Source organism: Natator depressus, chromosome 3, assembly GCF_965152275.1.
Source record: "Natator depressus isolate rNatDep1 chromosome 3, rNatDep2.hap1, whole genome shotgun sequence".
Taxonomy (NCBI): domain Eukaryota; kingdom Metazoa; phylum Chordata; order Testudines; family Cheloniidae; genus Natator; species Natator depressus.
In genome coordinates this window covers 169,337,592-169,361,024 of record NC_134236.1, presented here as the reverse complement: position 1 = coordinate 169,361,024, position 23,433 = coordinate 169,337,592, and the positions used below count along the sequence as shown (strand labels likewise).

At 43.7% G+C, this 23,433-nt stretch overlaps 1 protein-coding gene across 4 annotated transcripts; it reads left to right on the top strand.

Annotated features, from left to right (window-relative positions):
* Nucleotides 1-525: 525 nt before the first annotated feature.
* Nucleotides 526-19,095, top strand: SERTAD4 (SERTA domain containing 4). Of its 4 annotated transcripts, none has more exons than XM_074949320.1 (4): nt 526-605; nt 9,006-9,188; nt 10,437-10,552; nt 13,083-19,095. In XM_074949320.1, the coding sequence occupies exons 2-4, from the start codon at nt 9,023-9,025 to the stop codon at nt 13,836-13,838; spliced, it is 1,038 nt and encodes a 345-aa protein (XP_074805421.1). In that variant the 5' UTR covers nt 526-605; nt 9,006-9,022; the 3' UTR covers nt 13,839-19,095. The 4 variants fall into 4 exon arrangements, with proteins under 4 accessions (XP_074805421.1, XP_074805419.1, XP_074805422.1 ...); XM_074949318.1 differs by lacking the exon at nt 526-605 and adding an exon at nt 8,038-8,498 and having other exon boundaries at nt 13,083-19,094; XM_074949321.1 differs by lacking the exon at nt 526-605 and adding an exon at nt 8,634-8,664.
* Nucleotides 19,096-23,433: the final 4,338 nt, after the last annotated feature.

The following is a 23,433-nucleotide window of genomic DNA, read 5'->3' as shown; positions in this document are numbered from 1 at the left end:
CCTCTCCCCTTGGGGCCCGTCCCCCCCACAATTGCAATTTAACTTCCAGCAACACCAAGATTTCCAGCTCGACTCACCATTATTTGCCGCCCCGCTGTACGAACACGGACACTCCCTGCCCCAACAAGCCTAGCGCTGAACGGCACCTGCCAAGCGCGCGGGGCGGGGGGGGAGCTGCAGGGGCGAGACCCCGAGTCTCTCTCTCCACCCACGCGCCCGGGGGCCAGGCTGCCCGCGAAGCCCGCGCGCGGGGCAGGGAGGCGGGCGGGCCGCACTCCGGCAAGGGGCCAGGCAGCCCGTGCGGGCGCCCCCTGCTGGGGGGGGCGGGGGCGGTGGGGAGGCTGCGAGCCCCTTGCCCTCGCCCGGCTCCCTGCCCTGCGTGTCACGGCCCCGCTGCCGCCCTGGGGGCCCCCGGGCAGCGCCGAGCTGGGCTGCCGGGCTCTGCGCGCTCCTGGCCGCTCCGCCTGCAGCCGCTGGCCGCGGGCGGGGAGGCGGGGGGCGGCGCACGCAGCGGAGGGCACTCAGGGGCCCGCCTCGCGGCCGTCGGGATCCTGCGGGAGGGAGCCGCCGCCGCCGCCGCCGCCTCTGCCCGGCGGGCCGCGCGGGTAAGCAGGGCGCGGGGACGGCGCGCGGCGCCTGGCGAGCTCCCGGGGGCGGGCGCGCCGGCCGCAGACCGGCTGCAAGGGGCAGCCGGGGGAGGGGAAAGGCGCGCGAGCCTGGCTCCCTCCCAGCGCCCAGCCGAGCTGGGGGCATCCTCTGCCTCCCTCCCGCGGCTCGCTTTGTCTGGGAGGGGCTGGCGGGCCATTGCCCCAGGGCCAAAGGGCGCTCGGCATCCACCTGGGCGGGACCTGCCAGCTCCTCATCGTGCAGCCCCGGCAGGTCGTTGCATTTCAGCAGAACCAGGCTCTGAGCGAGCGCCGCGTGCAGGGGAGACTCCACGGAGCCCTGCAGAGCTCGGGCCACTCTCTGATCACAGCCCAGCCCCTCGGCGGCTTGGCGGGGGGGGGGGGGGGGAACGACACAGGCACCTAGATCTCGGGGGAAGAGCGCTTCTGAGGCTCTAAAATACAGCTGTGCAGTTACACCAGCCATTGGTCCAGCCTGTCACCCTTCAGACACTGCCCGGGGAATTTCACACAAAGAGCAAAAATATGTAACAGGAGTATTAAGGCTCCGACTTAAAAGTAGGCAGGAAAGGCAAATCGGAGACTCCAGGCTCTCCCCTTGACTCACCGCACGCGGAGGTAGGTACTGAGTGCTGGATGGATGCTACTTAGAGCGATTCCACTGTGCACCGCTCTCTCCATCCCGCAATACTTGTCGGAGGTGTTCGTATATGACTCGTTGCAAGAAGGTGAGCTTCAGTCTCACCCCCCCCCCCCCGAGGATGACTCAGTCAATCATTAAAAATTTCCAGCTTTCAGCTAAAAATGGCATCAGAAGCCATGCCCCAGGGGGAGGCGGGGGAGACATGAAAAATGGGTTCTGTTGCTGTCTCCATTTCCTTACACACACACAGCTGATGTTCATCTCCTATTTGAAACGTTTATTTTGAAATAAGAAGGGTTAGTATTCTTTTGCGAAGACTGGATCCAATTTTCGAAGCCTGTTGCCAATATTTGTGAGTCATTTCCTTGGAATCCTACCTTTGGTGTTTATTTCCCTTAGAAGGAAACTTGTAAAAGAATAATAATAGCTCTTATTCTTCATGGAAAGTAGCACACAGTACAGTGGCAGACAACTTGCTCTTTGTTCCAAAACACTTTTTTTGTTTTTGTTTACTTTCTTCAGCGGACAAAAGCGAAGAAGGCAATATAATTAATCCCATAAAACATCTAATTTATGGTGCCAGCGACATTCGTGTACCGCTGCATTGGAGTGAAAAGCGAACTGGGAAAGCAATTTTAATTGGTGCGTCTTTAAAGAAATAAAGAGAACCGCATTGTGATTTTGGAACTCTGTGATATTAAACTGCTTCCCTTTGTCAACCCATCCAGACTTGCTTGACCCCTTTTCTTTCTGTTACTTCAGTAATAATAATAATAATAATAATAATAATAATAATGTCTAGCACTTTTCCAGCTACAACAGGACTTTACAAAGGATAACTAATTAGAAATACTAATTACAAAAAAACACCTTATGTTAAAATAACATTTATTATAGTTTACAGTAACGGGAGCATCTTTCATCACCCAGGATCCCAAAGTGTTTTGCAAACTAAACTTCCCTGGACTTCAGTGGAGGTAGGCAGGGGTTCTATAGACCTGGAAGAATCATGCAGCCACCAGTGGGGTGCTGGTGAGGCATATGGCAGAGGACAATGGACATTTTGGCTGAGAACACTGGAAGAAACATCTATTCTTATTTTTAACAAAATACCATGGAATCTTACTGTTCCCATAGAACAGGCAGGACCCTGGTTTTTAAGGGCTCATCTGGGAAAAAAAGTATATAATAGACTTCATGGAATCTGGTTTCACACCTGCTAAAATCATAAGACCATAAGAATGGCCCTACTGGGTCAGACCAAAGGTCCATCTAGTCCAGTATCCTGTCTTCTGACAGTGGCCAGTGTCAGGTGCCCCACAGGGAATGAACAGAACAGGTAATCATCAAGTGATCCATCCCTTGTCTCTCATTCCCAGCTTCTGGCAAACAGAGGCTAGGGACACCATTCCTGCCCATTCTGGCTAATAGCCATTGAGGGACCTATCCTCCATGAATTTATCTAGTTCTTTTTTGAACGCTGTTATGGTCTTGGCCTTCACAACATCCTCTGGCAAGGAGTTCCACGGGTTGACTGGGCGCTGTGTGAAGAAAAATCCTCTGACAAAAAAAATTGCAAATTTGCATACATTGTCATATATTTACATAAATCCAGGTACAGACCATCATAAACAGATGCCTTCCCATTTTAAAGTTTAGCTGTAATGAACCCCAGTGGCGAGATATTTACACACAATTGGAGGGAGCACCTGAGAGGTGCAATATACTCTATTTAAATCCCAATAATTAAATAATTTAAAAAGCTGTCCTTGCCATTCTTCTTCTCTTTAATGGTGACAAGTAGTACGAAAACAGATGGGGAGGAGTATCTGTTAATACTACTTAATTAATCCCAAAATATCAAAGGGAAATGCAGGAAGTCAAAACATTTAAAACAGTTGTGTTCTGGCTTCTGAAAATAAGTGGTAATAATATCTTAAGGTCATACACTGAAAAATCAAAAATCCAAAAAGTGCATTTTTTCTCCTATGGAACCGTTTGCTGTCTAAGCTCAGGGAACAACTCAATAGCCCCAAGAAACCCCCAAAATGTAGCCCCAAGAAGTTGCCATAGGAAAATTCCAGGAGGAAGGGAATTAAATGAAAAATCTGAGGCACGGGTCCATTGAAAAAGATGGGAGAAAATATTCTTAGAATTAGGTTTTGTGAGAGAGGCTGGAGCATCTGGATTTGGATAATCTAAATTAGGAGAGAAATCAAGGAAGCAGATGAAGATTTAGACGCATTTTCATGCCAGAGCTATTTCTTAAAACACACAAATCATTCTCTGATTTCATGTGAATTCCCCCCGCACTGAGCTGGGAGTCTGGCATCAGAAAAAAATAGTGGATTGCTTGAGTTTCCCTGAATTAAGGGCCAAAAACGACAGGGAAAAACACTAGACTTGGCAGGTCTGTAGTTTATCTACCTCAGAGGGATGAAGAGATGAATTGACCCTGCTGGCGTGTAGATCTGTTGTTCTGGCAGTCTAGGTATTTCAGACCTGACTTAACTCTGTCACTGCTGTTGGCACATGCATATGTGTATGCCCAGTAGCTTTTATCTACATTTCCAGTGCAGCATGCATATGAATGAATGGAAAATCACACATCTGCAAGGCCCTGAATGATTTTGTTCCCATCTACTTCCCTAGTTTCATTTTCTCCTTCTTCCCCTTCTCCTCCTTGCACTTCCCCCCCTTTCACTTTATTTCTCCCTTTACCTTTTTGTTCCACACTCTGTTCCATACCTTCTATCAGGCTGCCTCTGTCTGAAACAGTCTCCCTTCTGATCTGTGAAGCATCTTCTCTCTTCTCTTTCAAACTAACCTCTTCAGTCAACTCCTGCTTACTCCTCTTCATTAATAATCCCCACACCTTAACCGTTGTCAAGTACTTTGCCTTGTGCCTTTTTGTTTGTTTGTTTGACAGAAAGCTGACCAGTGTAGGGACCAGCTCTGAATCTATATGTATAAAACACGGTACATTTGTGATGCTACTATATATTAATATTATTTAATAATCTCAAAGAAGGAGCAGGTACGACAGAACTTCCTTCCCACTCTGATGTGTCCCCCCCCCCCCCCCCAATGCAATCCCACATCTTGACTTGTGTCTCTGATCTCTCCTCCTGGAAGTCTCGCTGTTACCAAACTTAACATGACCAAACCCTGGCCGCTGGACTCATTTTCGGTCATTGGGGATAACATAACCATTCTCCCTGTCACCCAAACCCTTAACGTAGGGATCTTCTTTGACTCCTCCCTTTCTCTTGCTGCATCTAGGCTATGGACAAATCTTGCTCCTGCTGCAGCCATGACGTTCCTAATACCCATCCTCATCATGCTGTGTCCTCCAGGCCTTGAGCATCTCCCATCTTCCTTACTGTAGCTTCCGCCCAGACATACACCCACATCCTTCCAGTCTGAGCTGCTCAAACACAGCTGCTGAGGGATCATCTCCCTTGCTCACTGCCCTGACCACAGGGAATCCCTCTACTGTCTCCTTCTTCTTTCCCTGCATCCAGTTCAAGCTTCTTTGCTTCACCTTCAAAGACCTTCCCAACTCTGCTGCCCCCTGCCGACCCACTCCTCTCGTGTGGCGTGGTCCCTCCCCCACGCCAGCAATGACGCCGGCATTGCTTTACCCATGTGCCAGCTTCTCACAGGAGCATCCCATCTTGCCATTACACATGCCTGAGCTGTAAGGGCACTTCCATTTCCTCCTTCAGCCCTCTCCCCAATGCCCCCCTCTGCTGCCTACAAAAAAGGAGGCCAATTCATAATGGCGAAGCTGAAGAGGGGAGGGACTCGTTTACACTATTTCTAGTTTTTGTAAATGTATATATAAACATAGCATATATTTGACTGTATTTCTCTTCCCCCACCCTTTGTCTGGCACTTGTTTTCTGAGATTGTAAACTCCCTTGGGCAGGGACTGTGGTTTGCAGATGGTTGGACCGTGCCCAGCACAATAGGGCTTTTGGGTGCCACAGCAATGTACATATTAACCAGGTACAGCCTGAACATTTGGGCAAATTTATTTCCTAAGTACATGGCTCAACAATTGTTTAATCCAGCTAGGAAAAGCAAGGCGATACAGTGTTTAGAAAGCCCTCCTGTCCTTAAATCATGCCTTTGTACTTTGGGATTGCTAGAATATATGGTAAATAGTGAGACCTGAGCAGTACAAGCTCAGAAGTTAAGAATGGAGTAGCCACTGGAAGTCTATTTCGTTTTGTCTTTATTGATCTGAGCGAGACCCTGCAGCATTATTGTAACAAGCATTTTAAATGTAACTTCTGTTTTTAGAGGCATTCCAGAACTGTACAAAGAGCCCTTTTCATTGACATTGCATCAGACTTGTTGTAAAGTGAATGGCATCATTAGAGTTCTCTCATTAACATCATAATGAATCTGAAGGCATAGTGAGTGAAAATCCTAGCAAATGGAATCGAGTAGCAATGTATAGTAGTCTTACGATATAAAACTGCGTGCAGAAACAGTTTGGCATTTTAACCTTCAGGCTGCTGTAGGTGCCTCAGGGTGTCCTCCTGCTGCATGCATTTGGCTGACAACGTGGAAAAGTTGTGGTAGCCTACGGATGAAGGGCTGGGTTCAGTAAAAACTGCCACTGAAGCCCACACAAGGCTCCAAAATGGATTTAAAAATATTTGAATTCAGCCCTAAATGTCAACCTTTTGCTGCAGTTTTGTACAGTGACTGTACTGTGCACTCAGTATACATATTTTATCCTTTTATATCCAGTCGCGTTAATGGAAGCTCACCATTCATATGTTGTTCTGAAAAGTCTCAATGAAATAAATGCGAATTGGATTGAATCCAGATATTGCATACAATAATGTAGTGTAAATGGATTGCGAATGTGACTAGGAGACAATGGGACCTGGGTTCTATTTCTCGTTGTGCCACTGATTTGCTGTCCGACTGGTAAACCACTTGGACTAAATCCTGTCACCCTTAATCATGATGAATAGTATCCTAACCTGCAAGCAGTCACATTGAAGTCCTTATGTGGGCAGTCAGGTGTTATTTATCTTGAGTAAACATGGCAGAAAGTGGTGCTTAGAAACATTTTTTTTTTTCAGAAATTACCTTTGATTTGGGATCCAACTTTAGACCCCTGGAGCCTGATTTTCAGAGGTGCTGAGTACCCGAAACTCTCTTTTAAGACAAGTGGACTTGCGGGAAGTAAGGGCACCCCAAATTAGAGGCCCCTTTTGAAATGTTTGGCTTCAACCTCTGTGCATGTAAACTAGTTTCTCTGCTGCAAAATTGGGAAAAGGGACACTTACCTTTGTAAAGTACTTTGAGATCAACAGATTAAATGCTATGGATTATTATTTATGTTTTTATTATGTTATAAAATGTTACAGAGAACAGATTTTGTTCATGGACAGTAGCTGTTTATAAAAGTTAAACCAACTTCCCTCTATTAATTTTATATGTTCTAAATAGCAGGCAGTTAATTTACTTTAAAAAGAGTCTGCAAAATTGTATTTTTCCAAGATTAATCTGTTTCTACTCTGAGAACTGCGCAGAAAGCATCCCAGCCCGTTCTTCTTTCCATGTGTGCTGTCTATGTGTTTGTGCTCAAACACAGAAAGACCCCTTTGAAATGAAATATTGTTTTAAAAAAAGCAGGACTGAAAACTTTGATTCCAAATTTTATGCTAATAAAAACATCTGTCAGAAAAAGGCATCTGCGAGAGATGCTGATTTATAAGACGTTATTAAATGCAAAGAAATCCTGACTTCTCCAAAGCAGCAGAGGGTTTCTTCCAACCTCTTTTCTCTAAGGACAAATGCTAAGTCTTGACATGGTGCCAGCATCAGGAGACTGATGTCTAACTGTGAGTGACTGCTCAGGGCAGATTAATGAGTAGATCAGTTCATGGGTGCTTTCCAATGACAGCATAATCTTTTTCGGTAGCATACATTTGATTTTTAGCTGGTTCTCAGTCCTGGGTGAGAATGAACTACTCTTACTCTGGCCATGTGGGGGCACTCTAATGGTAAATACATAAGATAGAGTAACTAACAGCTATAATGTAATCGACGAGGCTGGTAGGTCGTGGGCCATAATTCCCCGCGGGGGCATGTTTCTTTCTCCAGGAAAAAGAAAGGCTTAACTAATATGCTACCAATGAGAATACGGACTAAAAGAATTCTGTATGTTGTGTTTCCCCGTGTCGGAGGGAGTTCCAAGCCACAGAATAATTTGGTTTCATAGCGGGAAGTTGAAATTGCACATTTACGGTTGGATTCTGTAGTCCTTCCTCAGCCAGAACTCCCAGAGACTTTAGTTGAAACCCCACCTGACTCTCACTATTCAATCTGACGTGAATGTACATTTGCTGCTTGAGTAAGGGCTACAGGATCGAGCCACAGTGTTATCCAGCAAGCCAGCACTCGCCCATTTCTGAAGAAAGTGGCACTCCGGGTGCATTCTTAAGGTATCTGACAGATGTTGACGATTTATTTTTCTTAATCGCTCACTTCTGCTGCTTCTGATATCTTTCTCCAGCCAGGCAGAGTTCAATTGCTCGCACTTTGAATTGCTGGGACCACATCCCGCCCTCTCCCCATTCCCCACCGGCCTCCCCTTGGGTCCTTGTCTTCCTGCAGTAGCACCGACCTGAGACACGCAGGAGGAGAAAACTAAATTCCAGTTTCTTGGAGAGAGAAGGAGGGGGAGGGGCCAGGGTGCGTCTCAGTGCATTGTTCTGTACTCCTGTGCCAAGAAGTAGGTGAACTGGGGAAAGTGAGCTGAGCTGTTGCCCCTTTCAGGAAGTTTGCTCTCTCGCTTCGCGTTTGCACTGGGAGGCAGATCGCTGCCTGGCGCTGGCCCTGGAGTCCCGGCTCCTGCTTAATATTCTGCCTGCTTCGCTGCTGTTGTGCTTGGCTCCTGTGGGACTGCAACTCACGGCTTGAAACGGGAGCCAATTTTCTGTCTTCATCTCACAGTGTTTTGACTGGAGGCAGATCCAGTTCAGTCCGATCGGGGCTAGTGGAAACAACTACCTAAGTCTCTTCTGTGTCTTTCGCTTGGGAGCAGGGGAGCAGAAAACAAACCCACCACACACACACACACACACACACTCACACACACACACCCACACACGCACCCGCGCGCGATGTGGCTGCCGAGGCCGGGCTGCTGAGAAGGAGAGCATGGGAAGCGAATTGAACTGATTTGTTCCATACAATCTGTGAGCATCGTTTGGATCTGCTCGTTTATTTCCATGGAAGGGGGTGGGAGGGAAGGATCGGTGCATGGGGGGATCTCGGGGAGGGGAGGGAGGGATCCTCGATGCGTGTGATCTGGTCCCTCTTTTTAGTGAAGGTTTTTTTTTCCCCCTCTAAAGGATGAAAAATGTAATTTTAAAAGGCACCTGGATCAACGGACCCCGGGGGGAGGGGAGTCGGAGAACAATGAGCAATGGACTAGAGAGAGCCGGAGAAAGAGACGTACCCGCTGCAGCAAGATAGAGGCTACACTGGTGCGAGCAAGAGAGTTTGGGGGCTGCGAAATTACGCGGCGAGAGAGCAAGCGGCTAGGCAGTGGCGGGAGGGCAGGACGAAGTGGGGGGAAAGAAGAGCATGGCGAAACAGTGACGGTCCCTCCTGGAAAGCCGTGCTCCCCCTCCGCGGTGCCGGGGGACTCGCCCATGCCCCGGGCTGCTCGGGCTGACCGGGCTGCTGTGTTCTGCTTGCAGGTCTCGGGCGCTCAGCAATGACTCTGGTGCTGTCCATGCAGAGATTCTGCGAGCCCATTGTCTCGGGAGGAGCGGCCGAGATCGCAGAGTACCAGACCCTGTGGGGGTCGCACTGTGGCAGCAAGACTAGCCCCTCGGATCCTCAGCAGCAGGGAGACAGGGCACCATGTCATTCTCTGGCAGGTATGGCTCCCCTTCTGCCTCTCTGTGGCAGCTGAGCTAGTGGCCAAACGGCGGGGGTGGGCTGTCAGTACCCTGACGGGAAAAGTACTCTGGGCAAAACGACTGTCATTATTGACTGTATTCAAGAAGCCAGTGCTTTTTTGGCAGAGAACTGGATCCACTCGAACCAGCTTCCACATGCAGCAATTTATCGGGCAAAGCCTTCGTTCATCCTAAAGCAATGGCTGGCGGGGGGGGGGGGGATAGATGGCTACATTAAACGGACAGTCATTTCAATTTCATCTGTGGAAGCATATGCATAGATTGGAGGACTGGTGGCCAGGAAATATTATACTACAGTCACTCTCCAAGGGGATAAAAGTCATGCCATTCTGGCTAGTTGTCATTTCTTGTCTATGGATCTTAAGGAACCCTGCACATAACTGGTCATTATAACAAGGCATTTGTCATAAATAAATTTCGTATTGGCCAAAACAGGGCTTGGGCTTCCTATGGAGATGGTGTCTATTTTGGTGTGGGGTGGGGGAAGAGAAGGGGGTCCAAGCATGGCCATCTTTATTTAGATTTTTGTGAAGATAAAATATTATGAACATTTGGATTGTAACTATTCTGGATGCCAGTTAATAAATTATTGAGTAATGATGAGTGATGCTATAAAATGTATTTGTCCGAAGATATGTTACCTTTTTTCTCATGAAAGGTAGAAACAGATTCTTACCTTTTGTTGCTCTGATCTATGCTACAGTCAGTTGTAATTTGACATGTCCACTTCTGGCTTTACACAAAACGATCAACTTCTGAAAAATTATTTTAAGCTACTAAATCTTTTTCCAGGTGTATGGAATATACTTAGCAACTGTAAAATAAAATATCTTCTGTAACTCACGGTCCATGGAATCTGAACATGATACACTGGAGAATGCCACTACTTGTTGGACTGCTTGTAAATTCAGAATGAAAGTTTTATTAAAGAAAAATATACAGAGAATGTCTAAGTATGCCAAATGCACTAATGTCCTATAGTGTCTATCAGAATGTGTCTATAGTGTCTATCTTCAATTGCCCATGCTATTGTATCACATAAGTTATTTATTAGTAAGGTAAAAAGTTTATTTGTGATCACTACAAATATATATAAACAAACGTGGTAGACTTATCCTGTAGTGAGAAAGGAATTGAAAAGTATTTTGTTTGGAGAACTTCAGGCAAACCACATGTCATTTGTCATATCTGATCTATTACCCACAGGATCACATTACAGGGGAATTTCAAATCCTATAACAACATCCAAGATCACATACTTTAAAAGGAAATATGTGGAAGAAGAGGATTTTCATCCACCACTCAGCAGCTGTACGCATAAAGTATGTTTTTTAATAGACTTTTTTTGTACTGAGCATTTCAGATACTTAGTAACACTTGCTTGACTCATTTCCAGAAGTTGACATACTCCACCCAAATGATGAGCATAATCCAGCTGTTTGCATAGAAACAAATAGTTCACACTTTTTTGGTTGTATTTTATTATTGTCATCACATAGCTTAAGAAACAAAGGGGTTTGTTCAGCTATAATAACAGTAAATATAAACACTCCGAATAACTTACTTTTCTCACATGTTTTATTCATAAAACAGTTAAATTGTGTTTACAGAGGTTACTCTAGAGCTTACTCACCAAAAATGCATAATGTAAATTTAACAAAAGTAAGCTCCAGGCTCTCCCATTTTTTCAGTACTCTTTTTCCAGGATTGCTCGGCTCAGCATACCCTGGTGGGTGTGTAAATCCTACAGAGGAACAGAATTATTGGAAAGGGGAGGATATTCTACTCCAAAATTGAATCTTACTTATAAAATAAAAACCCTAATTCAAAACAACAAATTAAAACCCCAGACAGCATCTTTTTTTTCTCGAAAGGGGCCTGGGTGGGGTTATAGATTACATTTGACACGTGACCACAAACATTGGTGTTTAGCAATTCATGGGAAACTGTTTATGCTCCTGCTTATTAAGCGCTCAGTCCTGCAAGGTACTGAGCTCCCTGCCTTGCACCTTGCTGGATCATGGCTGATTTCTCTGGCAGTGCTACATTGTACATTTAATAGCTGAGATATAGATAAACCTTCCCCCAATACATTCTTTTATTGTAAAATCTGTTTGAATTAGTGCTTGTAAAAGGAACCACTTTGACAGTCCTGGAAATTGAAGCCCTCTCTCTGTCTATAGAATAGTTAAAGCAAGTGTAACACCGGGGTGCTGGGTGTGGGAGGGGGTTTGGGTGCTGGGTGCGGGCTCTGGGCTGGGACAGAGGGTTGGGGTATAGGAGGGGGTGTGGGGCATGGCGCTGGGTTGGGGATGAGGAGTTTGGGGTGCAGCAGGCAGGCTGCCCTGGGACTGGGGTGGGGGGCCAGAGGGGAAGACTCCCCCAGCCCTCTTCCTGCCGGCCGCAGTGAGCTCTGGGGGAGGGGGAGACCCGGGGCCCTCCCTCCCTGGCCTGACACTGACCCAAGCGCCCACAGGCTGCTGCTCAGGAGGTCCAGCTAGGAAAGTCCCCGCCCGAGTCGACTCAGAGTTGCCTGCTGGGGCAGGGGTGGGAGGGATGATATGGGCCTCCTCCCTCTGCAGGTGTAGCAGCCGCCTCAGCCTGCCCCCAGCGCCACTCCCTTGTAGCCGGCAGTGGCAGGGATGCTCTGGGGAGGTGCGTGGGGGCGGCAGGCGGGGCCGGGGGACACTCCGGGGGAAGCGCTGGGGTGGCAGCCAGGGCTGGGGGGGGGAGACCCAGCCCCAAACATTGGTGGAACTGGGCCCCCAGGCCCTGAATTTGCTGGAGTCCAGGCACCATGGGCCCATATAACTTGCTGCCCCTGCAGATGGTGGGAATTAGAGCAGCCTGTGTGATGTGTTTCTTCACTCCTACGCAGATTAAATTCTGTGCTAAAAATGGAAATTAGTTAATACTACTGGGAGTAACATTCACTACCCCTCTGCACTTTGGTTCCCATTGTAGAGGTCACAGAGCAGAGCCCATGGCCTCCTGGGAGTAGTAACCTGACCATGGTGCCAATGCTGAGAAGGAAATCCTGGCAGGAGCCTAGAAGGGAGAGCAAATCTGTGTGCTTGTGGCCAGAGTTTTCCATAATTCCCCAGCCTCTTCTAGTTTCCTGACCTTGTTCCCACTAGACCCAGGGATTGTTGGGTGTAGTACTCAGCTCAACAGCTGCACTCCAGATGCTGCAGTGATATTTGATTGTTTTTACCACACGGCCAACATTTTTCCACACAATAGCGTGGTAAAAGCGTTTTGACTAATAGAGACTCCTCCTTGTGGAGGCCTATTTCATTGGCAGTTCTGACATTCATTCCATCTGCACTGTTGTTACTGGCTGGCCTTGCTCTCCTTAGCAGGCCTTTGGTATGGAGGGCATGCAGGAGGAAGCCTCCCTTCAGTCTGGCGGCTTTGGTGAAGCCCAACAGTGGATAGGGCCTGCTCCCTGCTCCATTCACATAAAAAACCACATCAGCTAAAACATTTCAGAGAAATTGCACAGTAGCTTTACAGTTTACACAGGATGCAACTAAAGAGCCAGCTTTTCACATTCAATGTTGGGTCACTCAAACCTGGATTTGTGCACGCAGATAATGTTTGCCTACACATATCAAACACTTAGCTATTTGTCTCCCCAGTATGGGTGCACATCTGACATTCTGGCCATGAAAAATAGGGTCCCTAAATGCATGGGTGCACAAATTCAGAGGCCAAGCTGAGATCCCTGAGGAAATTTGGCCCATCCAAAATGTTAGCTGGAGTTACATACTGCCAATAGGCTGCTTAATATTCTTCTTATTGCATAAAGCAAAACACTCTAACCTCTTTTTTTGCCTTTTTCGTTTTCAGACAGTTTCTGTTTTTGAGGAGCGGGCACACATTCTTTACATGTCTTTGGAAAAACTGAAATTTATCGATGATCCCGAAGTCTACCTACGGAGATCCGTCCTCATAAACAATTTAATGAAGAGAATCCATGGAGAAATTGTCATGCAAAACAACTGGTGCTTCTCTGCTTGCTCTTTTGGTGGTCCCTCATCGCAAGAGTGGTTTATGGCTCAAGACTGTCCTTACAGAAAACGTCTTCGGATGGCAAAAGAGGAGTGTGAAAAGTTCCATACTTGCTGCTTTTATCAAGAATGTGGCAGTCACTATTTAAATTTACCCTTCTCTGTTAATACTAATGGGGAGACTTCTTCTTCCTCTTCTTCCTCCTCCTCCTCTTCCTCCTCCTCCCCTATATCTTTGCCAAGTTGTTCCCACCAGGTGGATTATGGCATCGGCAGCGCCCCTGTTTACAGGCGTGACGACCAGGTTCTTGCTAACGAAATATTCATTACTAATGCCGAGTCTCATGGTAATCAGGAAAAGGCAAAATTAAATGATGAGAAAGGAGGTAACAAAACTGATCAAGATGGTATCACTCTAAACTGTGAACCTATGAAAGGCGACCTTGCTCTTGAATGTAAAGGCAAATTTTATGATTATTTTGAGACTGGATGTAATGACAAGAGCAACATAAATGAATCTTGGAAAAAGTCCTTAAGGGGAAAGGAATCTTTGCCAAGTAATAAAATGTGCTGCAGCAAAGGAAGTAAAATATGAGCCACCTCTTTGGCTGTAACTCTGGAGCATGCACAGCATGTTATCTATCAAAATTGTATTTTGAATGGATTCTTTATAGTTTTGTACAACGGATACAATCATGCCACAGACATTGCAGATAGTTTTAAATGACTGGAGAGCAGATTGCATAAAGCATCTGTATGATCTGCATCAGTGAGCTAGTTATAAAGATGGAGACTTCATAAAGAGCACAGTTGAATTACTGCTTACAACTATCGTTTAGCTTTTTGTTACTGAAAATACCAATAAACCAGATGGGGAAAACATACCCTTTTATATATGCCCTCCCACATGGAGTCTGCCATTAATTAAGAGGAACCTCCATTATGTTTACCAATTAGTTAGATGTTTGGTAAACAGATTGATATTACCAGCAAGGGTGCTCTGCTTCTTGTAACACAATATTTGTTGTGACAAAAGACCGGATACTATGGACTGGGATTAAACAGTTTCTACACTCTCATACTGACACTGTTAAATTCACGTATTTAACAGGTTTGTACAACTGACAAAGATAGGGTGTATTGTAAGGAAATACCTATTTATGGGATCTTAAGCAGAAATACCACCTACAGCTCAATCACTTGCACATTTTCAGCTCAGCTGTAATAATTAATGAGGCTTATGGTGGTTTGTTATTATCTAGGGCAGGGTTTTTTGGTGCCTTACTTTTTATCTTAATTTTTGCCAGCGTGAAAATTAAGTATAAAATCTGAGCTACAGCAGGGATTTATTAACCTAAGCAGAGAAAAACAGGATGGATCAATAGTATTAGAAACTGTAATCTTTGAAATACTGAGTTCAACTTCTTATTCAACCATCGCTATTCTTCCTTTTTGATGCTCAATTGCTTTTTGATTTGCTATCCTTAGGAAGGGATTTAAGAAACAATAGAGAGACGTGTCTTGTAAACAAGCACTAGATGCTTGAGCATTTCTATGGCAACTGTCTGTTGCTGAGGATCCTTTTTTTTTTAATTCTTCCATATAATGAAGTTCATGAACCAATGGCATGCTTTATACTTTATTCTGTTTCGCATAATTTCTCTCTTTTAGACTGCAAAAGCATGTGGGGGTTTTATATAACTTTTGCTGTTGATTTAAAACAAAACAAAAAGCACAATGTTAATCAATAACGTGGCGATACGATTTGATCTTAAATAAATGTTTTAATTTTAAAAAAGATGATTTTGGAGAAACAGGGCTTGAACTTTCAATGATTAACGACAAAAAATTTGGACATACTTAGGTACATCATTTTAAAATGCACATTTTTAAAAACATACACATTGTATTTTTCAGGGGGTGATTAAGAATATGTTGGGTCCTGGATCCATCTAATTTTTGGGTTCCACACCCACCTGAACAACTGTGGATGTGCTGTGCATACCAGCCAAATCCAAACCATAGATGACACCTTATTGCTACCTGTCCCTGACTGGGACATTGTGAATCCAAACAATAGCGCTTTCTCGTTGGTTCTTGCCTTAGGAACAATTAGCTGTGCTCATGCTGTCCATTGTTCACTAAGGGTGAAATTCATCTCTGTGAATGGAAGCAGCCCAGTTCCAAATTGGGTGTAAATGGGATTTAAGGAGTGCCCAGACCTGTGATGGCCTCTGCACAGGGATAAATTTCACTTTAAGTGTACAGACTAGCACTCTTTTAAGTCACTGACATATCTATGGAGTTTATTAGTGCAGAATCAGATTCTGATTCACTGCTGCATTGGGTTCCTCTTAGAATGTAGGCCATGGATTCCAAAGAGTCTCTCTTAATCCTCCCCTGCCGTTATTTTTCATTATGGCAGGTAATATGTGTACCCCATAGTCAAGATTACAAATTGGGCATCTTTCATCAACACCTCCACTGGTCACTCTTGGAAGCTCACCAACAGCTTTAGATATGTAGTTAAATAAAATTACCTCAATATTTGCAGTATTTCCTACAGGAAGCATATTGAATTCCTAGGGAATTTTTAAAAAAAACTGAGATAACCATTATTTAGTGATCTAAGACAAAACTGCCATGTTTGTAAGGGTTATCACTGTAACAGGAATCGAACAACAAATAGAGAAAATATGGATTAAGCCTGATTTCTCCAAGACGGAAGCTTTTTTATTATTAATAATAATATAAAATATAGATCTCATTCATACAGTGTATGAGTAGGATCATCATTTAGACATTTGTCCACAAGGACCAATTATTTAAAAGCTGATTTTCTTGTATTATACCCAGTTAGTCTAGTAATATCTGCTCTTTTTTTCAGTATTTGATAAACATTTGATGTTTTAAGCATAGATATTAGATTCTTGTATACTAATGTGTTGTTGTAGTAAAGTGAGGTTTCCTTGGTATATATTTATTAAAATGACCAAAATTCATTTTGATTTTACATCTTTAATGGCTGTTGGATTCGTCCCCTAATCCCACCCCAAGGAAATATCATTTAATCAAATTGTTCCATTGTTGAAAAGGTTTAAATTACAATCAGTTCTTTTACCACAGATGCAGACCAATACAGAAGTCTAAGCTGTCCATTTTTAGAACACTTTGGAACAGAATTTTAAGATATGCCGACAAATGTAAAAGATTTGTTTGCGGCATAGGAGCTGACATCTGGGATTGTACAGGTAGAGCTAAGGACAGAATTGGGCCAAACGTTGCAAACTACAGTGTTCTGTTAGGGCCCAGTCATGCAGAGTGGTGACCACTTGTGAGGTGCTGAATGCCATCAAGTCCCATTGTATTCTGCACTCTGCACAGTCAGGCCCATTTGAGAAAACTGCATCCAATGTATGACGCCATAATGCCATGGTATTAGTTTATGGGTCTTGTTTACACTCTGTTGAAATGTGGAATTATCTGAAACAATTCTATAATTATCTCTGTATATAAAATATATTTCTAAGCCACCTACCACCTTGGTATGTCTAAATGTTGGACAAAATTAAGACCTATCAGAATTTATACAAAGATGGTGTTATTTTATCCGTTCTCTGAGAACAGCAATGTGAATTTAAGTGTTCCTTTATGTCTGTCCCCTGACCCTTCTTTACAAACTATAACAAGTGCTGAAAGGAAATATGTAGAACTCAACAGTGTACTAAACATTCCTATTTGTTTTTCAAAGGGACAAACTATTGTTATGTTAAAGAGAAAAAGAGAAGTATATCTGAAGCAACCTGGGTAAACTGTCAAAAATATAATAGCTATTGTTGTGAGTTTCAGCTTAGAGATTCATAGTGGGTTTTGTAGTTTCATTTTTGTTTTGTAGTGCTTTAAGTTATACTAAGGAGACAGGGTCTTTTCCCTGTGACTATTCAGTACCAAAGGCACTTTTGTTCCTAGCACAAGTTTCCAACAATTGATTCTTTTCAAGATCATATTCATTCCCTTCTCTTTTATGTTTTGTGTGGAGCTTAATGCATCTTCCCCAACTTGATACCAGTCTATCTGCTTGAGAGAACTGGTCAGAACTTCTTATCTATTGAGGAATTGTTTTCTTCTGCACCAAAAGATACTTTACTCATAGAATATAATATTATAAAGCATTGAGGCAATTCTATGCTTATATCTCAAGTCTTAGAATACAACAGAAAATAGAAACGGAACAAGGTGTTTCTGTTGCTATGTCTATTTTACTGTTGATAAGAATAAAAGTGCTGTTTTACCTCCAGGATCACTTCCCAATAAATTATACATTTCCCACTGAAATGTATAGTATATTTCAGCTGAAAAAAGTACTGCACTTCTTTTCTAAAACATACACAGTAACACTATTGCGCTTCATTCATACTTATTGTATTTGTTAAAGAGTTTACACTGTACAACTTCTATGAGGATAACTTGGAAAAATAGTCGGAATGGAAGTTGTTTAGGTGTTTGAAGTGCATGCAGTGCGAGCATTTAAATATGGGCAGAGGACAAGTGTCCATATCACTGAAATCACCAGCTTAACTGGCACTAATTGGTAAGCTGGAGGGCAGTCTCAGCAGAGGGGGCAAAAGCTGAATGAGCCATGAAAGCTGAGCTAGGCTTTCACCACTAGAGATGATCCCCTCCAGAGCAAAACATTGAGAGAAACTGCTGTTTTCATCTACGGAAAAAGTGAAGAGGGAAGTGTTATTTACCCCTTCACATAACACAAGAACCAGGGGGTCACCCAATTAAATTAATAGGCAGCAAGTTTAAAACAAACAAAAGGAAGTACTTCTTTACACAACTCACAGGCAGCCTGTGGACCTCGTTGCCAGGAGATGTCATGAAGGCTAAAAATATAACAGGGTTCAAAAAAGAGTTAGAAAGTTCATGGAGGATAGGTCTGTGGATGGCTATTAGCCAAGATTGTCAGGGACACAACCCCATGCCCCAGGTGGCCCTAAACATCTGACTGCAAGAAGCTGGGACTGGATGACAAGGGATGGATCACTCGATAATTGCCCTGTTCTGTTCATTCTCTTTGAAACATCTGGCACCAGCCACTGGTGGAAGACAGGATACTGGACTAGATGGACTATTTGTCTGACTCAGAATGGCCACTCTTACGTTCTTATGTTTCATCACCCCATGGTCATTCTTCTTCCTTTTCCTCTTTTACCATATTTTCCATCTTACCAAATTTCCCTTTGATTCAAACTCTTGAACTTTTAGTCAGTGCGGTGCTATTAGCTGCCATACTTATTGGAAGATCCAGTTCTGCACAGCAGAGACAATGAACAAGTTCAAAGATACAGGAAGACTAGAGTGTTTAAAAGGAGAATTAAACCGATATGATAGATTCACCCAGACATTCTGGTTGCTTTGTGCCAATCTGGCAATACAAAGCAGTTGTAAAGCTGGTTTAACTGTCTGGCTAAACTGGGTTTACAGCTAATTTATGTTACCAGAATGACCTAAAGGCAGAGACTAGTATTGGTAAATCTAGCCCAATATTTTAAGTGGAGAAACCAGGCTAAATTCTGCACTCAGTTACACCTATGCAATCTCATTGACTTCCTGAAATAAAGAGGAAATCCAGTGGTGTAACTAAAAGCAATTTTTATTTTACAATCATAGAAATATAGGGCTGGAAGAGACAGCATAGGTCAGTTAATACATCCCTCCAGTCTGACGCAGGTTTACGTTACTTAGACCAATGTCCAGATATAGAAACTTGGGTAAATGTTATCAAAATGAATGATTCATTTCAATGGACAGTTTAAACTGCTATGAAATCTCAGATGTTTTTTATTAAATGAATACCACAGTTATGCTAAAGATCTCAAATGTATTTGTTCTCTTGTATTGTCCACTCATTTCCATGCAATTCATAAGAAGTGGAGCAATCCTTATTTTATGAAGATAAAATCCAGTATACTCAGTTTAGTAATAAAGTTATTTCACAGTGGTGTGAAACAGTAGTAATAAATTTCCTAGCAGTATAGACAGTATGTCTGCTAGAAGAACACAATTAAAGAAGTACTTGCAAAGAATCATGTGGGAGGTTATAAAGATGTGAATCTTTCACAACAGCCAATGAGTCCAATCAAGAGCACTTAGAATATACAGTAATTTCCTGTGTTTTTGAATATCACTTTTAAATTCTATGACAGATGGAAAAAGATGACTAAACTATGGGAGTTTACACAAGTTTGCCTTGTGATGTTTGCAAACTATCTCTGTGAGGTCCATTTTCTCTAATGTAAACATCATTCCGGCATTGTGCCCAGAGCTTCTGCATCAGTTAATCCAGCACAGATTAATTTTGAAAATGTGAGATATGTTTCAAAGGCCATGTAAGGCAGTGTTTTAGCCCTGGTGAACTGAGCAAAGATCACTTTTGGGTGTGGAGGGACTCATTAGGGGGTTGGAATGAAAACCCCACCCCTTTTGGCTCTCCACAGAGTGGGTAAAACAAAGCTGCTGTAGCTGTGGGGCCAGGCTGAATTCACCACAGAGGGTCTGTGGCTTTCTATATCAGAGAAGCCTGTGGTAAGGTATGGAATGTCTCCGATCAGACATGTGAACTCAGCTGAGTGATTATGCAGACACTGCTGCAGTCAGAACTGGGCAGCTTTTTGTTGCTTTCTCAAGCTTTTATGCCAATGGAATGCTGAGGGTAATTTATGATACTACAGATGCAGCCTGGAGGCTGAAGGTGTTTTAATGCTCCAGTTTTGCAAATGTCTCCAGAAAGATGGTGGAGACTTTATTCTCATAAGTCTCAGCAACTAAGCAAAGTTCTCCCACCAAATTCAGCTGGGCCCATTGGCCATGTATGCAAGTTTGCAAGCTTGTTTGTATAAATTGGTGCAAAAGCTCTTGCATTCAAGATCCATAATGAACAGGGCAATGTGCTCAGTGAAAAGGCGTAAGATCTCAGGTTAGGGTACCAGGAAAAATCAATGAGAAATGCTGTTTTACTTGGAAAATGACATCTCTTCTGCTATATGCAGTGTTGTTGTAGCTATGTTGGGCTAAGGATATTAGACAAGGTGGGTGAGGTAATATCTTGACCTGAAGCTAAAGCTTTTCTCTCTCACCAACAGAAGTTGGTTCAATAAAAGATATTACCTCACCCACCTTATCTCTCCTGCTAGTTATTCCTGTCTGACAGCACCACATCATTGTCCAGTTTGCAACAGAGAACATCTTTTCAGATGTACCAAGCATGTAGAAACAAGACAAACTGACCCCTTGAGGTCTGTTCATTTCATTCTTTCTCTGAGCACAGCATTTTCCTTGAAGAATGCAAGGTAATGGCCATCTGTGATGGGGTGTCCATCCCACACAAACCCTGAATAGATAAAATAGGCCAATTAGCCAACATGCTGCACCTGGAGGGGAGCCAAGGCCTGATAAGGCCTAATGGCTGATGAAGCCCAGCTGTGGGAGGAGTTGGGCCAGGCTTATAAAGGGAGGAAGTTGGTGGTAAGAGAGGGTATGCGGAGAGGTAGGAAAGAGTTTAGGGAAATCACTACAGGGTCAGAGCTTGAGCAGACCATGGTTGCTGGACATAGTGTCTGTAGGTTGGACCCCAGAGTAGATGGGCCTGGATTACTCTCCTGGTTACTGGGAAAGTGGTACAATCTGGGAAGTGGATGGGAAGAGTACCTCAGCTTGCAGATAGATCATTTGGCTGGTGTGCCTTCGTAACCCCAGAAGGGGAGTACGATAGTGACCTGGGCTGAGTTGTGAAGAGGGAGTAACTTGAATCCAGAGAGCGAGAGACGCCACAGGGTGAACAACCAAAGGAGGGGACATCAGACCAGCCAGACATATGGTACAAATAAAAAAAAGACACTGCCCATAGACCAATGCCACCTTCGTTGCTTTCTGAGACCGATTCATGCAGGTCTCAGCTCAGGTTTTGTATTTATTGGTGTTCTTTTGCTGTGAAATTCAGAAAAGGTTACCAGATTCTTTTCAAAATCACCTGGTTTATTTTTCAACCTCAAAATCGTGTCTATATATGTAGGTATTGATGGCTATCTGTGCTGTGATCTATTCACTCATTGAGGTATACCCCTAACATCTTTATGAGACTCTTTGCCATCATCAGTCATTCTTTTAGCCTTCATTATTTTAGGGCAAATTCTTGCTCACCTTAATCATGTGACCAGATCTACTGCCTATAAATCATTTTCTTAGCCATCGGGCTACCACAAGTTCACTTCTGTGAGTAAAGTGATCAGCAGTTGACTTAAAACTTTAGTGGTCCTTTCCCTGTGTATATCAGCTGGCTATTCACAAAGTAATGTTACATTTGTAAATGTTATGTAAGGTCAATAACACGCTTGCCCCACACTTCTCTGAAATTGATTTCAGTGCATGTATCTACAGCTATCTGCATTTTTCAAACATCTCCACTGTATGATGTTTTCCTGTAAACTTAACTTGAATAACTTCTGAAATCTTAAATTGCATAGATTTTAATTTTGGATCCCTGAAGACTGAGTAAATGATATTCCTTCTTTTGGACCATTCCTCCTTGTTGCAAAATGGCTTAGTTTTACAGGGGGATTCATTAGTGTAAAGAGGTCTGTTCCCTTTTGTATGCTCAATTCAAAATAGTGTATTTGGTGATTCTGCAGTGATGGGATTTGCCATAGAATCCTGCCCTCGTCCCCTTGCCATAGACCAGTGCTCCAGTAGCTAAGATTTAAAAATAAGTCTTTAGTCCCCATAGTTGTGAAGATGAGAACATTAAAAACTTTAACTGAGCATAAACTAATGCAGGGATGTCGTCTTTAGGTTGCAGACAGCCGGAACCAATGGCACTATGTCATCTGAACTTACCTATTCAAGACAATAACTTAAGTCTAATACCGAAAGAGGACAATCTTTTGTCAACATTAACTATTTCACTGCTGATCATTATAAATGAGACACCCAGATGAGTTTACCCCATCATCCCAATTGTCCTTCAAGCCTCCCAAGGTGCCAAAAGACCCAGGTGGGCCCTGCCCAGCTACCAAAACCTACATTTTCCTTTTGTCAACCCTTACCATGCAGTTCTGTGTTGTCGATACAAAAATCTTGTTTAAAAACTGAAGACGTGGGAACTGTATAAACTAAATTTAATTTAATATCGAAACGGGCTAGGGATTATTTATTGACATTTTGAATTTATTTAAAACCTCACATTTTTAAGTTAAATTGAAGTCACCAAAGAATTTCCAGTCACCTGCTGGAGTGCTGCATGAGTCAGGCACCTTGCTGCAAAATTTAGGCCTCTGTTGCTGTGGAATATTTGGGGTCTTGAAGGATTGTTTAGGGGGCTGGGACTCAGGCGATGTGCATTCAGTTTCTGTCTCTGCTATGACTCCCTGTGTGACCTTGGGTAAGTCACTTAATCCCTCTCTTCCTCAATCCTTCAACTGTAAATTCTCCTGGATAAGATTATTATGAGTATAAAAAAATCATAAATCTTCATGAATCACACGGGGGGGGGGCCACGGAAGTACCTAGATTATATGAGGTTTTATAAGTGGTTTTGCCACACTGCCTCTTCTCAGTGCTGCTGACAAGGGGAATAAAGAGACTGGGGAGGGGGGGAGAGAAGAGAAAAAATGTAAATTATAGCATCATGGTGAAAGGCGGGCCTCATTTTTCATCCCCAGTGATCACTCCATGTGACAGTGGGTGCGTAATGGGAAACTGTTCTGTCTGTCCTCTCTGCTTTGTTTACAGGTGCCAAGAAAGACTCGGTTTTTGCCCCTCAAGCTTAGTGGTAAGAAAACCTTTAGCAGCAGAAGGTAAAAAAAAAAGGTTGCCCACTGGTTTCATTCCTATTTGATGGGCTGGCTGGCTCTTTTCGCAAGAGCGGCAGGGAAGAAATCATTAGCATAACAAAGAGCCATATTATAGCATTTCACTGTGCATTTCTGAGCTTTCAAATATCTTGACACATTTCGGGATGTTACATAAATCTGAATTCCAGGTAGTACTAGACAAATGTATTTACTAAACCCTTTCCTAAAAGCTAAAGCAATTTGAACATTCTCACTGACGATGGAGCTGTGACAACTGACAACAGCTCAGGATCTGCCCCACAGAGAGGGGTTTGTTGAGCAAAAGTCTGAAGGCAA